The sequence below is a fragment of the Mustela nivalis genome (genome assembly GCF_964662115.1).
Source record: "Mustela nivalis genome assembly, chromosome: 1".
Classification (NCBI taxonomy): domain Eukaryota; kingdom Metazoa; phylum Chordata; class Mammalia; order Carnivora; family Mustelidae; genus Mustela; species Mustela nivalis.
Genome location: NC_139020.1, coordinates 165,555,331 through 165,571,437, shown reverse-complemented (window position 1 = coordinate 165,571,437; position 16,107 = coordinate 165,555,331). Strand labels below are relative to the sequence as shown.

At 45.9% G+C, this 16,107-nt stretch overlaps 1 protein-coding gene and 1 long non-coding RNA gene across 5 annotated transcripts in view; one reads left to right on the top strand and one right to left on the bottom strand.

Annotated features, from left to right (window-relative positions):
- TATDN2 (TatD DNase domain containing 2) overlaps window positions 1-13,683 on the top strand; it is a 27,762-nt gene extending 14,079 nt beyond the window's left edge. For 2 of the 4 annotated variants that reach the window (XR_014298645.1, XR_014298646.1), the window contains exons 4-9: window positions 6,098-6,976; window positions 9,303-9,430; window positions 10,915-11,098; window positions 11,290-11,387; window positions 11,511-11,679; window positions 11,857-13,683. Coding sequence is in view for 2 of the 4 variants with exons in the window: in XM_082682665.1 (XP_082538791.1) it covers window positions 6,098-6,976; window positions 9,303-9,430; window positions 10,915-11,098; window positions 11,511-11,651 (1,332 nt within the window). In the remaining 2 variants the exon portion in view is untranslated. The remainder of the gene's footprint in view (window positions 1-6,097; window positions 6,977-9,302; window positions 9,431-10,914; window positions 11,099-11,289; window positions 11,388-11,510; window positions 11,680-11,856) is intronic. The other 2 variants (XM_082682665.1, XM_082682664.1) reach the window with 1 other exon arrangement.
- On the bottom strand, window positions 13,362-16,107 carry LOC309840653. Its single transcript, XR_014298736.1, has 2 exons — window positions 15,077-16,107; window positions 13,362-14,846 (listed from the first exon to the last, which is right to left on the bottom strand). It is a non-coding gene; the product is annotated as an uncharacterized lncRNA (long non-coding RNA).

The window sequence follows — 16,107 nt, the reverse complement described above, 5'->3', positions numbered from 1 at the left end:
GTGTTCCAGTGAGACTTGGTTTACACCAGTAGACAGTGCATTGGATTTAGCCTGCAGGCCAGTTTGCCAAACCCTGAACTGATGCATGGAAATGCTTTGCTCAGTTCTTAAGTGTAAAGTAAGACCTCAGTAAATGTAACTTTAAATTTTACCATGTTGCTGAGATTGTAAGGCAGTCATGAACATAGGTAATGTCTTATTTTCTCAAAAAGAAAATCCAAGGCTCCTGAGTGTCTCGGTTAAGCTCAGGTTGTAATCCCAGGGTCCTGGGATCAAGTCCCACATTGGGCTCTTTGCTCAGCAGGGAGTCTGCTTCTCCCTCTGCCTGCCATTTACTCCCACTTGTGCACTTGTGCACTCGTGCACTCTCTCTCTGGCAAATAAATAAATAAAATCTTAAAAAAAAAAAAAAAAAAGAAAAAAAAAATCCAAAAACCTTTTCTTGGCCAATTTGACCATATAAGCCTTTCAAGGACTTAGATGACATAATTATCAGTCTTTTTATGGTATGTATTTTTAGTTACATGTGCATTTTTAATTTCATATTTTTTCGCCACTCTGCCTTTTTTCCCACTCTCACATATCATTAAATAATTTTGTGGAAACTTCACATATCTTTGACATGGATTTTGTTGTCCCTAGAGTTCCTTTTCGAGTCATGTAGTGTGTTTTATGGAACTTCCCTGATCATAAGAATGAGAGAATCTGACCCAGGTCTGAGATGGGATGTGGGAATTGGTGTTTTTAAACAAATACCCCTGGAAGATAGAGAGGTTTGGGAAGCAACTAGAGGATGTCATTTACCCTTGCTTCTGATTTGGAATTTTAACTTATTTTTATTTTAACTTTTTATTATGGAAAATTTAAAACACTTACGAAAATTATCTAGGGGTGCCTGGGTGGCTCAGTCGTTAAGTGTCTGCCTTTTGCTCAGTTCATGATCCCAGGGTCCTGGGATCGAGCCCCACATTGGGCTCCCTGCTCAGTGGGAAGTCTGCTTCTCTCTCTCCCACTCCCCCTTCTGTGTTCCCTCTCTTGCTGTGTCTCTCTCTGTCAAATAAATAAGTAAAGTCTTAAAAAAAAAAAAAAGAGAGAATTATCTATATACCTGTCACTTGTCTTCAGCAATGAATTCACTGCTAATCTTGTCTTTTTTCTCTATGACTTTTTTTTTCTTTTTTTTTTTTTAAACAAAACAAAACAAAACAGGCTCCATACCCGACCTGGGGCTTGATAAGATGATAAATCACATGTTCTATGACTGAGCCAGTCAGGTTCTCCTTTCCACAGATTATTTTGAAGCAAATCCCAATTACTCTATCATTTCATCCATAAATATTTCATTGTGAATCTCTAAGATATAGTGATCCTTAGAAAAAAACAAACATAATTACAATTTTATTAGATCATACACACACACATACACACAGAATCCGTAATAACATCAGTGGTCCAGTCATTGATTTAATAATCCTGTTGGATTTATGATATTTTTAATTTGTTTAAAACAGTATCCAAATAAGAGCCATATGTAGCAATTTCTAAATATCCTAAGTCTCTTAGTCCCTGTAGATTCTGTCTCCTTCCATTGTGATATAATTTTTTGTCATAAAAAATAGGACATTTGTTTTGTAGTTTTCTGTAGCCAAGATTGTGCTGATGAGATGTAGTACTTTTTGAATCCGTGTTTAATTCTGTCCCTGGAAGTTTATCCCCAGTTGCCAGTAGCTGTTCCTATTACACTCAGGCAGCTTGTGGTTTATTTTTTCTGGAAGTGTATTTTGGGATTGCTACCATGAAGCAAATTCCAATTATTTTTCAGGTTACTTTCTGAATAAGTAATACTTTCATTGTTCAAAAATGAAAAATAATATTTATTTAGTGAAAAGTAGCTTTCCAGCCTGGTGCTGTGTTGCCTTATTCCTCCACTTAGATACCAGTTTTCAGTTTCTCAAGTATTTTCTCACTGTCTCCTTATGCATAACCACTTAGCCATATTGCTTCATTTTAATTTTTTTTTATTTTTAAGATTTTATTTGAGAGAGAAATCATGAATGGGGTGGGGAAGGGTAGAGGGAGAAGGAGAAGCAGACTCCCCTGGGCTGGGTCCGATGTAGGGCTCAATAATCCCAGGACCTCAAGATAATGACCTGAGCTAAAGGTAGACTCATAACTGAATGAGCCACCCAGGTGCCACTACTGTATTGCTTTTTATTTTTATTTTTAAATTTGTATTTATATTTTAAAGTTTTATTTATTTAAGAGAGAGCACAAGCACCGAGCAAGAGTCAAGGGGGAGAGGCAGAAGCAGATCCCACTGAGTAGGGAGCCGGACTAGGGGCTCGATCCCAGGATCCTAAGATCAGGACCCAAGCTGAGGGCAGACACCTAACTGAGCCACCCAGGCACCCTGTGTGCTTTTTTTTTTTTTTTTTAAGATTTTATTTATTTATCAGAGAGAGAGAGCGAGCACAGGCAGACAGAGGCAGAGGGAGAAGCAGGGTCCCTACCGAGCAAGGAGCCCAATGCGGGACTCGATCCCAGGATGCTGGGATCATGACCTGAGCTGAAGGCAGCTGCTTAACCAACTGAGCCACCCAGGCGTCTCCCTGTGTTGCTTTTTAAAAGTGAAATTTAAAAAACAAAAAGTGATCTTTAAAAGATTTTGTTAAAAAATGGGGTGCCTGGGTGGCTCAGGAGGTTAAGCATCTGCCTTCAGCTCAGGTCATGATCCCCGGGTCCTGAGATCGAGACCCACATCAGGGTCTTCTCCCTCTTTCTCCTTCTCTCTCCCTCTTCCACTCCCCCTGCTTTTATCCCTCTCTAGCTGTGTCTCTCTGTCAAATCAATAAAATCTTAAAAAAAAAAAAAAAGGTTTGTCCAGTGGAACTGTGAGATCTTATCCCCCAGATGTAAATCTGATACATCTCTTTGTCTAACCCTGTCCCTTCTTTAAAACATAGAAAAGGGAAAAGGGGAAGTAGGAAATCTTCCTGTAAGCATCCAACATTAGCTTGGTTGAATTCTGTTTGGGGTCATTTGTCCTCACATAAAAGAACCTATATTGTCTAAAACAGGAGACTTTGTAAGAATTGGAATATAAAATGATGCCTCCTGGGCACCTGGTTGGCTCAGTTGGTTGAGCATCGGACTCTCAGTTTTTGGTTCAGGTCTTGATCTCCAGGTCCTGGTATCAAGCCACGGTTTCTGTGCTCAGCAGGGAGTCTGCTTGATATTCTCTCCCCCTCTCCCTCTGCCTCTTTCCCCTGCTCCAACTTTCTCTCTGTCTAAAATAAATAAATCTTTAAAAAAAAAAATGCCTCCTTTCTGGGGGATTATTTTTGGGGACAAAACCTTACTCTCTGTTTGGGTACCTTTTGTAATTTTAATCAGATCAACTTGTTATTTTAAAAAATGATAGAATTTTCAAGAGCTGGATTGCAAAAATGGTAGTTGCATGTTACTGAATGTGATAATCGTTTCAGCTTTGAGGTGTACAAAAGTAATGATTCTAGTATGTCTTACTGGAAAAAGGGAAAAAATCTTGTTAAGTCCTGGCAATACTGCATTTTTAAAATTTTCTGGGTTGGTAGAAATTTCCACCATAATTAAGATAGTTTTTTGAAGGATTATTCTCCCTTAAAGATTAACTTTTTAAAAACTTATTTATTTTAGAGAGTGCATACACATGTGGGGTGGGAGGGGTTGGTAGAAGAGGGAGAGAAGTAGAAACCCCACTGAGTGTTGAACCTGATGCAGGGCTCCATCCCAGGACCCTGAGATCATGACCTGAGTTGACATTGAATTGGTTGCTTAACTGACTGAGACACCCAGGCTCCCCAAAACTTTTTTTTGTTTAAAGTAAGCTCTCTGTCCAGCGTGAGGTTTAAAATTGCAACCTGAAAATCAAGAGTTGCAACCAAGCACCCCTAAAAAACTTTTTATCGGGGGTGCCTGGGTGGCTCAGTGGGTTAAGCCTCTGCCTTCAGCTCAGGTCATGATCCCAGGGTTCTGGGATCAAGCCCTGCATCAGGCTCTCTGCTCAGGAGGGAGCCTGCTTCCTCCTCTCTCTCTGCCTGCCTCTCTGCCTTCTTGTGATCTGTCTGTCAAATAAATAAAAATCTTAAAACAAAAACAAAAACAAAAACTTTTTATCAGAAATTTCAAACACATTCAAAGTAAACAGACTAGTGTTAAAAAATCCCCCAGGTGCCCGTCACCCAGCTTCAGGGGTTCAGATTAAGTTTTAAATGTGCTGCAGTTTAAGTTATGTTGCATCCTGGGAAAGATTCTTGTTTGGATATTTTTGTTGTTTAGGAAAGGGGTAGCAGGAAGAAAATCTAAAATTGGGAAATATCATATGGGAGGTTTATAATTCATTAACATTTTTGTTACCAGTATTTGTTTCCTTTTGGAGTGTAAGTAGTGGTATGGAAGGTTAATACAGACAGTAGAAACAAAAAATTTTGTTCCCATTTTAAAGAGGTAATCAGTTTATCCATCATGCTTCTTTGTAGTGAATTTTTTGTTATGTGAATTATATTTGCATATACAAATATTTTTAGGAAAAGAGTTTTGTAAGTTGTTGCTCTAGCCATCTGGTCCCTGTGGGCATAGATGGTTTTGTTAACCAAAAGAAACGAGGGTCCTTAAACGGTCTTCCTTGCATGAGTTGAGACCCATGTTTTTACTGTATTTCTCAGACTTGATTTGTATCCAAGCAACATGGAGACTTAAATACTGAGTCCTTGGGGACCTGTTGAATCACAGTATCACAGAAGAGGGTGGGGTAGCCTTCAAAAGCCCCCAGCTGGTTCTGATGTGAAACTAAATTCAGGAGCCATTGCCCCATTTATTCTACAAATTAAGTCATCAAATATTTGTGACTGCAGTATGCTAGGCACTGTTGTAGGTGTCTGGGAGACATGAGTGAAGAAAATGAAAATTCCTGACCTTGAAAACTTCTGTTCTAGCAGGGCTAAATTGATTTAATGTAATGTATAGCTGGTTGATCCATCTATCATTGCCAGCAGTGGCTTAAACTAAATGTTTTATTTTGCTCTCAATTTTGTGAGTGAGGAATTCAGAAAGGTCTAGAAAGGGCAGGTCTTGCTCAAGGGTGAAGGTGGTATTCTCCCAGGTGCTTCTGACACTCCAAAAACCTGGCAGGGCTGCACGGGCAAGATGCTCACTCATGTGGCCGACAGTTGAAGCTGGCACCTACAGGTGACCTCTCTAGAATATGGTGGGTGTCAGGGAGGTCTGGTGTCTTCCTGGTGGTTGGCTTCCCTGTGAGGAGCAAGCTGACAGAACCAGGAGGAAGCCCCTTGGCCGGTCTGACTGCTGCTGTGTTCAGTTGGCTACAAGCGATTCATGGGATTGGCCCAGGTTCAAGGGGAGGGGAGGGCTCACAAACCCCACCTCTCAGTGTGGAGTAATGTAAAGAGAATTTGCAGACATATCTTAAACCTACCATGACTGTGTGGTTTTGCATTTGAAATGTTAGAGTAGAGACATATTAGAGATGAGATGTGTTGGGCACTGCTTTTCTCTAAAATCCCCAGTATACATTGTGTTCTAGAGAACAGTTTTTTTCCAAAGGGGTCATTCAGAAAGGGAGTACAGGTTTAGTATCCCCTTTGAGGATGATACTTTTTTTTTTAAGATTTATTCATTTATCTTAGAGTGAGAAAAGGGCATGCGAGTGGTGGGGAGAGTCAGAGAGAGAGAGACTCTCCAGCAGACTCCCTGCTGAGCGCAGAGTGCCGCACAGGGCTTGATCCCATGACCCTGAGATCATGACCTGAGCAGAAACCAAGAGTTGGGTGCTCGACTGCCTGAGCCACCCAACTGCCCCTAAGGATGGTATTCTAAGACTTTGGTTGCAAGTTTAGCTATTTGGTTTGGTTGCAAGTTGTAGTCTGGCTCACATTGTAGAAATTAACAAGGAAACCAGGCAACAGAGTAAGATAAGGAGCTAATGCAAAGCCTTCACTGTGGCCAGAAAAACAAGGCAGAGTTTATGTTCCGCTGATGACCGTGTATGAAAGGCTATCTTCACACAGGACAGCTCACCCATTGGTTTTGTTTTCTGCAGCCTAAAGAGAGGGAGGTGGTGATAGAGCACACCTCTTCAGGAAGTGACTGGTCTGATGTGGATGAAGTCTCCACAGTCAGATTCTCTCAGGAGGAGCCCAGCTCGCTGAAAGTCTCCACAGTTCCGGAGCCTTCTGCCTTCCCCACAGACTATGTCATGTACCCGCCTCATCTGTACAGTAGTCCGTGGTGTGACTACGCCAGCTATTGGACCAGCAGCCCCAAGCCTTCTGGTTACCCGTCTGTGGGCAGCAGCGGTGGCGACTCACTGCAGGTCGGGAGGAGCATCCGGGGCCTCCTGAGTGATTATTCTCCTCACTCTACAGTGAGCTCCCAGAACACCTCCAGAGACCAGGAGCTGACCGAGGGCAGATCCCAGAACTCTCGTTCATTTCGTTTCTCCAGAAACTCAGAAGAAGAGGTGGAGGAGAAAAGAGCACTCCAGGAGGAGGCACCCCCTCGTCCCTGTGGAGGACATGCGTCTAGCTCCCTGCCAAGGAACCATCGGGAGTCAGGCCTAGAGGGGGGTTTCATTGATACCCACTGTCACCTGGACATGCTGTATTCCAAGTTGTCTTTCAAAGGGTCCTTTACCAAGTTCAGAAAAATTTATAGCAGCTCCTTCCCTAAGGAATTTCAGGGCTGCATCTCTGACTTCTGTGATCCTCGGACACTGACAGATTGCCTGTGGGAGGAGCTATTGAAAGAGGATCTGGTTTGGGGAGCCTTTGGCTGTCATCCTCATTTTGCACGTTACTACAGTGAGAGTCAAGAGAGAAATCTTTTGCAAGCACTGAGGCACCCCAAGGCTGTGGCATTTGGGGAAATGGGCTTGGATTACTCGTATAAGTGCACCACGCCTGTCCCAGAACAGCACAAGGTAATGAGGCCCTCCTTGGTTTGCACATGGTTTCAATTCCTCATTCAATTGCTGAGCCTAACAATAAAAGTTTCTGTGCTTTGGGATCTAGAGAATTTAGAACCCTTAAAAATAAAATTGCTGGGGCGCCTGGGTGGCTCAGTGGGTTAGGGCCTCTGCTTCAGCTCGGGTCACGATCCCAGAGTCCTGGGATCGACCCCCACATTGGGCTCTCTGCTCAGCGGGGAGCCTGCTTCCCTTCCTCTCTCTCTGCCTGCCTCTCTGCCTACTTGTGATCTGTCAAATGAATAAGTAAAATTAAAAAAAAAAAATTGCTTTTGTCCAGACCATCAAGATGTCACTTGCCAAATGCTTCACCAACTATTTCTTTACTCTTTATTAGGTAGGAGAGGGGGATAGTTACTCTGTGACATCTTATGGCTAATGATGTATATGGCGAGACATTTGTTTGCTTTCTTCTTGGGAAACAATCAGTTTTACGTTTGTTTAATTAAACTGTATTTTTATTCTGGTTTTAAAGTTAAGTGTATCCCTAGAAAATATTTGGAAAATACAAAACTGAAAGGAAGAGAATTTCCCATCCCACCAGAAATGGCAGCTACTGCCATCTTACTCTGTATTTTTTGAGCATAGACATTTGGCAGGGGAAGGGTGGTTCCAGCATTTCAGTATACGTTTCTGAGTTGGGAAGGAGCAGGAGAAGGAGAAAGACCCTCCTACCTTGTCACTTCTCAGACTGCCAGGTTGCCTTTGTTGTAGAGTTTATTGTGTGCAGTTTTCCTGCTGCTGCATGATAGGCTGGGTCTGCATGCCCAGTGTGCTCCAGGCCCTGGTGAGCAGGTGCATGAATTCCAGCCTGGTCAGAATCTAGCAAGCTGGCTTTCCCTTTGGCGCTGTCCCCAGCCTAGCTGGGCCAGCCTCTGCTGTACACTAATACTGTGCCTGCCCATTGCTACTGGCATCTGTGGTTAATTGTGAATGAAGAGAGGGAATCTTCTAGAGGCAGAGGTTTCTTTTTTTTTCTTTTTTTTAAAGACTTTATTTATTTATTTGACAGACAGAGATCACAAGCAGGCAAAGAGGCAGAGAGAGAGAGGAGAAAGCAGGCTCCCTGCTGAGCAGAGAGCCCGATGCAGGGCTCAATCCCAGGACCCTGAGATCATGACCTGAGCCGAAGGCTGAGGCTTTAACCCACTAAGCCACCCAGGCACCCTGATGCAAAGGTTTCTTAATTTTCCCTTCACCAAAGAGAAAATTCAGAGAAGGTATGGTACTCTTCTGACAAAGCAGAAGACTCCAGATCTTTATACACCTTTGGGAGACAGAGATTCCAATTTGAATAGAGTTGTCTGTGGCAACAGTAGGCATGCAAGACTTAACAGTTAATTTAAATATGAAACAATTTCAGGTGTTCAAATACATCGAAAGGATCTCATTTATTTATTTTTGAAATGATTTTATTTTTATTTGAGAAAGAGAGCACGAGCAGGGTGGGTTAGAGAGAAAGGGAGAAGCAGGCTTCCCGCTGAGCAGGGACCCTGATGCGGGGGCTCAATTCTAGGACCCTAAGATCATGATCTGAGCTGGAGGCAGATGTTTAATGTACTGAGCCACCCAGGGTCCCAAAAGTAAAATTAAGAAGAAATAAAGAAATACAAGAAGTAAAGAAAGTTTAAAAAATGAAGGTAGTAATTAGTACATATTCACCTAGGATATCTGACTTTGGTTGAGTAAAGAAAGTAAGTTGGAGAAAATAGATAATTTCCATTCTTTCAAGTATTTGAGCACCTTCTGAGACGAGGTATTTTGCAGAGGTGTGTGTGTGTGTGTGTGTGTGTGTGTGTGTACAACTTTTTAGAAAATGTGTGGAAGGCGATTACTTCTTGAGAGTGGGGGTAGAGGTGAGGACAGTGAGGGGAAGAACACATAACTTAAACTTGCTGTTCCTGAGCCCTGCCCTGCAGCCCCACGTAAGCCTGGCATAATGGTTGCCATGTGGAGCAACTGGGTTCGTGTTTGAATTGTGGGGCTCCAGCTTACCCATGGCAGATGACTTGATCTCTCTTGGAGCCTCCTTTTCTTGACTGCATGGTGAGCTAACAGCAGTCATTTACCTTGGGGTGCTTATGAGGGCTACATTAATAATACACCTTAAATGCTCTGAGCACCTCCTATGGTAAGCACCCTGTAAGTGTGGGCCGTTCTTATAATTCCGTAGTCTACAGAATTGGAGACTGGGGGGGAGGTTGCCCATTGGCCTGGATGTTGTGGGGATGTAACAGACTCCTGACATGGTTCTGACGGGTGTCCCTTTGCCTTCTCCCAGGTGTTTGAGAGGCAGCTGCAGCTGGCCGTATCTCTGAAGAAGCCCTTGGTGATCCACTGCCGAGAAGCTGATGAAGATCTGCTGAACATCATGAAAAAATTTGTGCCCTCAGACTACAAGATCCATAGGTTAGAAGGCTGGAGCTTCAGTGGGCAGATGGAAGGCACACTTCTTTCTGTGCAGGACATGAGTTGGAAAAAGGAAAACTCAGGAGAAGATGATAGTATTAGGTCTTTGTGATGTACTATCTTCTCTAAAGCTTAAGTATTAGATTGAACCATATGAAATTTCTGATTTTGACCATTTTTTACTTACAAAATGGCAATTTCATAGGGTTTGAGCTAATAGCCACAATCACTGGTGAGCAAGAAGGGGACTTTCGTGACTCCCATATCCCTGGTGGCAGGCACAAATGGAGTCTGTGCACTCAGAAAGGAGGTCTCTTAATCTGGGGAGAGACCACTGCGTTGTCCAGTGACTTAGCACACAGAGAATATTCCAGGGCACCCCCAAAGAAATTCTTTGCTTTTTTGAATTTGAAAGTTCATTCCCCCTTCCCCATTAAAGTCAGTATGTATTTAATCTTAATTGTATGTAGGGGCTCTTAAGTTTGGTGCGGTGAACTTGATCTACTGTGTGCCTCTTGCGGGTGTTGGCTTATGGCCCCTGGGAGCAGCCATGGGAGGCAGACAAGTCATCTGGTGACTTTAGCGGATCCCAGGGCTGAGGGGGGCATAAGGTGCTGTGGGAGGCGGAAGAGGGGCCATTAGCTTAGCTTTGCTGGGGAGCGGCTAGGAGGTGATGGCTGGGCTGGCTCTTTCAAGATGGGTGAAAAAGCAGAGTCTAAAACCCAAACCAGTTGTTGACAGGCAGCGGAAGGTGGTGGGCTATCAGGCCAGACTGCTGCCTTTCAGGTGTCCAAGCAGAGAGTGCGACCTCTCTTGACTGTGGTAGCACAGGCCAGAGATGAGGTACAATCCCTTGGCTCTTCTGGATGGGTGGGTTGGTTTCTCATGGCTTTGTTTTGGGATGGCTTTGAAGGAAGTCTCACAGCAGGGCAGGTAAACCAGGGCTAAGATGGCTCAATGGAAGTGTTGTGGCTGGAGGAAGCCGTGAATTTTCATATTGGTTAACAGTATTTTGTGTACTAAGAACATGAATAGTTAACAAATTCAGAGATTGCCCTGTAGTGCCATTCCCTAATATCTTCCCTTTTTTGTTTCCTTCCAGTCCATTTGACTGCCAAACATAATTTTTACCTATTGTCATTGTGATCTTAGCGGGGCCATAGGCTTTAATTCTGCTTCTCTCCTTGTGCTGTAAGCGTACCCTGTCCCTGATCATTCCCTCTTCTCTATGGGGGTCACTTGAAGTGACTGTGGAGGAGTGGGCGCTCTGACAGGGTGACTGCTGAGAGCTTCAGTCACCAAGAGTCTCCTTGTCTTACTTGGAACCAGCTCTTGTCTGGCTACTGTGGAGTCCTTCTCTTGGATGCAGTCTTTGTGTTTCTGGGACTCTGTCCCCAGAAGAGACTGAGAGGGGAGTTGGGGGCTGTTGCAGAGGGCGCTGTGAGAGGGACCCTGATTTGGAAACCCTCCCCTCCCCTCCCCAGGCACTGCTTCACTGGCAGCTACCCGGTCATCGAGCCCCTGCTGAAGCACTTCCCCAACATGTCTGTGGGCTTCACTGCTGTCCTGACTTACTCCTCAGCCTGGGAGGCCCGGGACGCTCTGAAGCAGATCCCACTGGAGAGAATCATTGTGGAAACGGACGCTCCCTACTTCCTGCCCCGACAGGTAGGGGTGTGATCAGGCTGAGCTGAGGCGAGGGTGGGTGGTAGGGGGCCGGTCACCTTTAAAAGGTTGGCAGGGCCAGAGCCCCAGTGACTTCCAGGTCTCCTTGGCTGTGTAGATGTATCCTTGTTGTGCCTCTGCAGAACCAAAAGTCTAGGGGGCTGAGAAGCTGAAGGGTAACCACTCTCTTCCAGGCAGTGCAAAGCCCTACCCTGTAGAGGGTAGTCCAAGGAAGCGTGGGACCCTGCTCACCCAGAGCCCCCCATGACTAGGACTCTCCCTGCACCTGCAGGTAAAGGGGTCTCTACAGGGCAGCCCCAAAGAGGTCCTTGCTGGGGAAGGGCAGGGAGGGGGGTCTGTGTCATGGCTGTGCAAAGAAGGCACAGTAATGTTCTGAATGCTTGATGTCTTCCAGGTTCCCAAGAGCCTCTGCCAGTATGCCCACCCAGGCCTGGCCTTGCATACGGTTCGAGAGATTGCGAGGGTCAAGGATCAGCCGCTCTCCTACACCTTGGCCACCCTGCGTGAGAACACCAGCCGCCTCTACAATCTTTAAGCAGAGAGAGTGCGGTCAGGAGAGAAAGGTCAGACTAGAAAAGGTCATAAAGATTACATTATAGGTTTTTAAAAAATCAGGACAAGAATAAGTTTCTCTGCATTTTCTTAATGTAGAGAATGTGAACATAGAGAGCATTAAGCCTGATCTATCTCGAGTGAACTTGGTTTGGGACCTTCTTCCTTTTCTCTTCCCACCCCTCCAGGATGACCCAGTGGCCTGGCAGAAGAGGGTCCCAGGTCAAGGAGGTGTCTGGAGAGCCTACTGGAACAGAGAAAAGCAGGACAGGATGTTCTTAAGGCTCCACTTGGGGCTGGGGCGGGCGTGCAGCGGAGCGGGATGCCAGTGAGGGGTGACCCCAGGGCGGTCAGTGGAGAAGGAAAAGGTCGAAAGGAGGGCGTGGCGCATCTGCCAATCCTGATCCCTGTGCTCTGTGACCTTCGGCTCCTGGTGGTTCTCGGTTCTGAATATGAACTCCCAAGTAGGAAACCTCCTCTGGAGCACATTGGCTGGAGCGCCGTCTCAGAGGTTTACAGTACCGCCACCGCGAAGTCCTCCCCATCCCTTCCCAGGATGAGTCTTCAGTTTGGCTGTCCCATCGCCGGTCTGTTCCATGTCGGCGTGGGTGGAAGACCTCGGCTGTTGGCCTCACCAGCTCCGCTGCCGGCGGCGTAGAGGGGTTAGGGGATGCTCAGTATCCAGGGATGTCCTGGCCAACAGGGATCGGGAGGGGCTGGGTGCCTCAAGAAAGAGGTCTTATGGGAGAGCACCCCAGAGAAGGGGTTTCTGTTTGCTGGAGCCCCTGGGGCCGCAGCTCGCTTGTGTTTGACTGAGATTGGTCCAGTTTGCGGTGGATGCGACCTCCCACTCTGCTGTCAGGGGCCCCTGCTGCCCATTCCTCAATTTTTGCCCCATTCTCCTGGAACACTGGACCAAGAATACTCCTGTTTGACCCCATGGGACAGCCCCCTGTGTGCCCCACCCAGGTTGAGAGGTAAACCAATTTAATTCTTCAAAACTCTGCGGGGCCGCTCAGCCCCAGTCTCCAGCCTGTGCAGAACAAGCAGGCCTGGGTCTGCCTTCCACTCCCCTCCCGGGGCTCTCCCTGGCCTTTGCCTCTCTGAGTCCTTTCTCCATATTGGAAGTGAGAGCCTCTCCTTTGACTTTGGAGCTGTCTGGTCATCAAGTTTTCAGCTCTGTTCTGTTTCCTGCTGGTATATCTGTTACAGGCCCTGGAAGGTTGTAATGGTCAGGGGTTACATTTGAGGACGCTCTGCACTTTGTCTAAAAGGATCCTTTACTCTGATCTCCCACTGCGAGACAGGACACCCTGAGCCCCTTCTCTGTTTCCTGGAGGCGAGAGGCTTAAATCATAAAACCTATCCCTTAATGCTGGATTTCTCTACGTGTTTTCAGAAGGTGCATCTGAGCCTCGCAAGCAAAAAGGGAACAGACTCAACATTTCCTGTCTGGTATTTCTGTTTGGCCTGGTACGCCTGTCACTGGCCTGGGAGGTAGGCCTTGATTCACGGTCCACCTTCCACAGGTCAGCCGTGGGTTTTCTGGGCTTCTTGTTTGCCAGTGGGGACTTGTCCTCCTGCTTGGAGGAATCAGAGGACTGAGTATTTCAGAGGGCTTTACTGTCGCCCCAACGAACTGCAGCCTGTCCAGCCCCTTCACCACAAGCCCTGTACGTCAGTACTGCCCATACTGGCAACGGATGGGCCCTGCTCTGGAGGGTTCCAGGGGAGGACAGAGTGGATGTCCCCAAGCCTTTGTGGCCTCCTGCCAAGGTAAAGCACAAGGTGCTATATACTTTCACCTCTAGGATTTAAGATGGTCATTTCTGAGTGTCACCAGTGAAACACGACTGGTGTGGGTGCAAAAGCCGGTGGGCACTGTATTTGATTCAATTTTTGGCTGGCTGACGTGATTGTGTTTGCTGTGCTGCTGGAATGCATCTGTATCTCCCCCCACCCCCTGCCCCTTTTGGCCATCTCTTTCTGTAAATAAAGTGATTGGTCTTCAGCCAGCTCCTGTGCTCTCCTTGTTTGGTCAGATTTCTCAGAGTGACGACAACAGTTAAGTTGTTGTAACCTGAGAATCCTTGTAACCCTAGAATCCAAAGGTCTGGAGAAATTTTCGAGTGTACATGTGTGTCTCTGCAAAATTAAAGTGGTAGTAAGAATTGGGGCACCTGGGTGACTCGGTTGAGCTTCTGCCTTCGGCACAGGTCATGATCCCAGAGTCTTGGGATTGAGCCCCACATTGGGCTCTCTGCTTGGCGGGGAGCCTGCTTCTCTCTCTCCCTCTCCCCCTGCCTATGCTTTCTCCCTCTCTCTGTCAAATAAATAAATACTAAAAAAATAAGTAAAGTGGTAGTAAGAATACATTGGTACCTTCTTACGAGTTCGGCTGCTCTTGAGCTTTGACCGTTTTATTGCCAGGTAACTCGGAAGTGAGTGCATGGATTTTTTCTTTCCTCTTCCACAGTGCTCTGGGAAAAATGGAGAACCCAAGGGTGGTGATGTCTAAATCCATTGTCCTGAAGGGGGCACTTTGGACCACGAGCTCTGGGCAAACTTCGGAGGAAGCCCTGTGTCACTACTTGTGGTCAGTCCTCTCATTTTGTGCTAAGGTATTAATGAACAGTGGTGCACAGGCTAAAAGTAAACTGGGAAAAGAAAGGCTGTGTTCCAAGAATGCTAAAGAAATCTGAAACTGGAGTCGATGAGTCATTGAGACCCTGTCATTGATGATATATTTTCAGCAAAATCCCATCACTTTGTCACATCCATTCCTTCCCAGGTGAATAAGCAGTTGATGGCATCCGCTCGGTGGTGGTCTTATTTGTGGCTAGAAATCTGCTGCTCTCGACTTTTTAGGTGCTCCTGTCTTTCTCTCTGTATTAAGCTTGGGACCAGTCACTAATTGTTTATTGTCAGCACTTTGATGTTTATGTCACTCAGTTGTATAAAATCAGAGCATAGGGCCACTGAGGTACACGGTGATGGAACAGAGTGCCCCTGACAGAGATGGTGCAGGTGTTCATTGGTGCCCCCCACGCCTCAGGTCACAGTGAGTGCTTGTTTGTCAGTGATGACCGGGGTATATTCAGATTAGGAAGGTACCTGGGAATGGGTCTCCATTGTTCGATTTGCCCACTGTCACAAGAATTTCTGAGCACATGGGCGCCTGGGTGGCTCAGTGGGTTAAGCTGCTGCCTTCGACTCAGGTCATGATCTCAGGGTCCTGGGATCGAGTCCCGCATCGGGCTCTCTGCTCTGCAGGGAGTCTGCTTCCTCCTCTCTCTCTCTCGGCCTGCCTCTCTGCCTACTTGTGATCTCTCTCTGTCAAATAAATAAATAAAATCCTTTAAAAAAAATAAAATAAAATAACTTAAAAAAAAAAGAATTTCTGAGCACAAAGCTGTAAGTGTATAATCAGATAAATACATATGCTGCTGTACAGTGTACCAGGGATATTATGAAACACCAGAGTTTCTTATAAGGAGAATTTTTTTTACAGCAAGTATCTCACTCCCCTGGGGGTAAATACACCCTGTTTCAGAGAGACTTAAGTTACTGGCATCATTAAATGATGCATGGAGGTTTAAGAAAGCTGAGCCCTGTGTGGCTCAGTCGGTTAAGTGTCTGGCTCTTGGGGCACCTGGGTGGCTCAGTGGGTTAAGCCGCTGCCTTCGGCTCAGGTCATGATCTCAGGGTCTTGGGATTGAGTCCCGCATCGGGCTCTCTGCTGAGCAGGGAGCCTGCTTCCTTCTCTCATTCTCTATCTGCCTGCCTCTCTGCCTACTTGTGATCTCTGTCTGTCAAATAAATAAAATCTTTAAAAAAATATATTAAAAAAAAAAGTGTCTGGCTCTTGATCTCAGCTCAAGTCTTGATCTCAGGGTTGTGAGTTCAAACCCCACACTGGGCTCCATGCTGGGTGAGACTACTTTAAAAATAAAAAAATAAACTGACAGTAGTACCATGTTTGAAATGCTATGTTTGGTCAAGTGTTTCCTTTGCTAAATTTTCTTTCTCTTAAGTCGCTGCACTCCAGGGTGCCCCAGTGTATTAAGAAGGAAAATGAGAAAAGAAGCCCTTGGATCACAGGGCAAGGGAAGCGGTGACGGAGGCCCAGACTCAAATACTGTAGTTCTGGATAGGAGTCCACAGCGTATTTGTTGTGTGACTTTGGAAAGTTACTTAATTCCTCCAAACTTCGCTTTCCTCCCTCTTCAGTGGGCTTGTGACAGTTACCTGAAACTACACAGAGTACATGTTCTATGTCTGTATGTAGACCAGTGTCCGCTGCACAGCAGGAATGCGGTGGTGAGAATAATGGAGGGCCTCCTACGTGCCTGGTGTCTGTGTGTGGGGGATACTGTGCTCGGTTTTGACAGTAACCCAGGGAAGGAGGTGTTTGATGTGTGAGGAGCCTGAGGAATTCA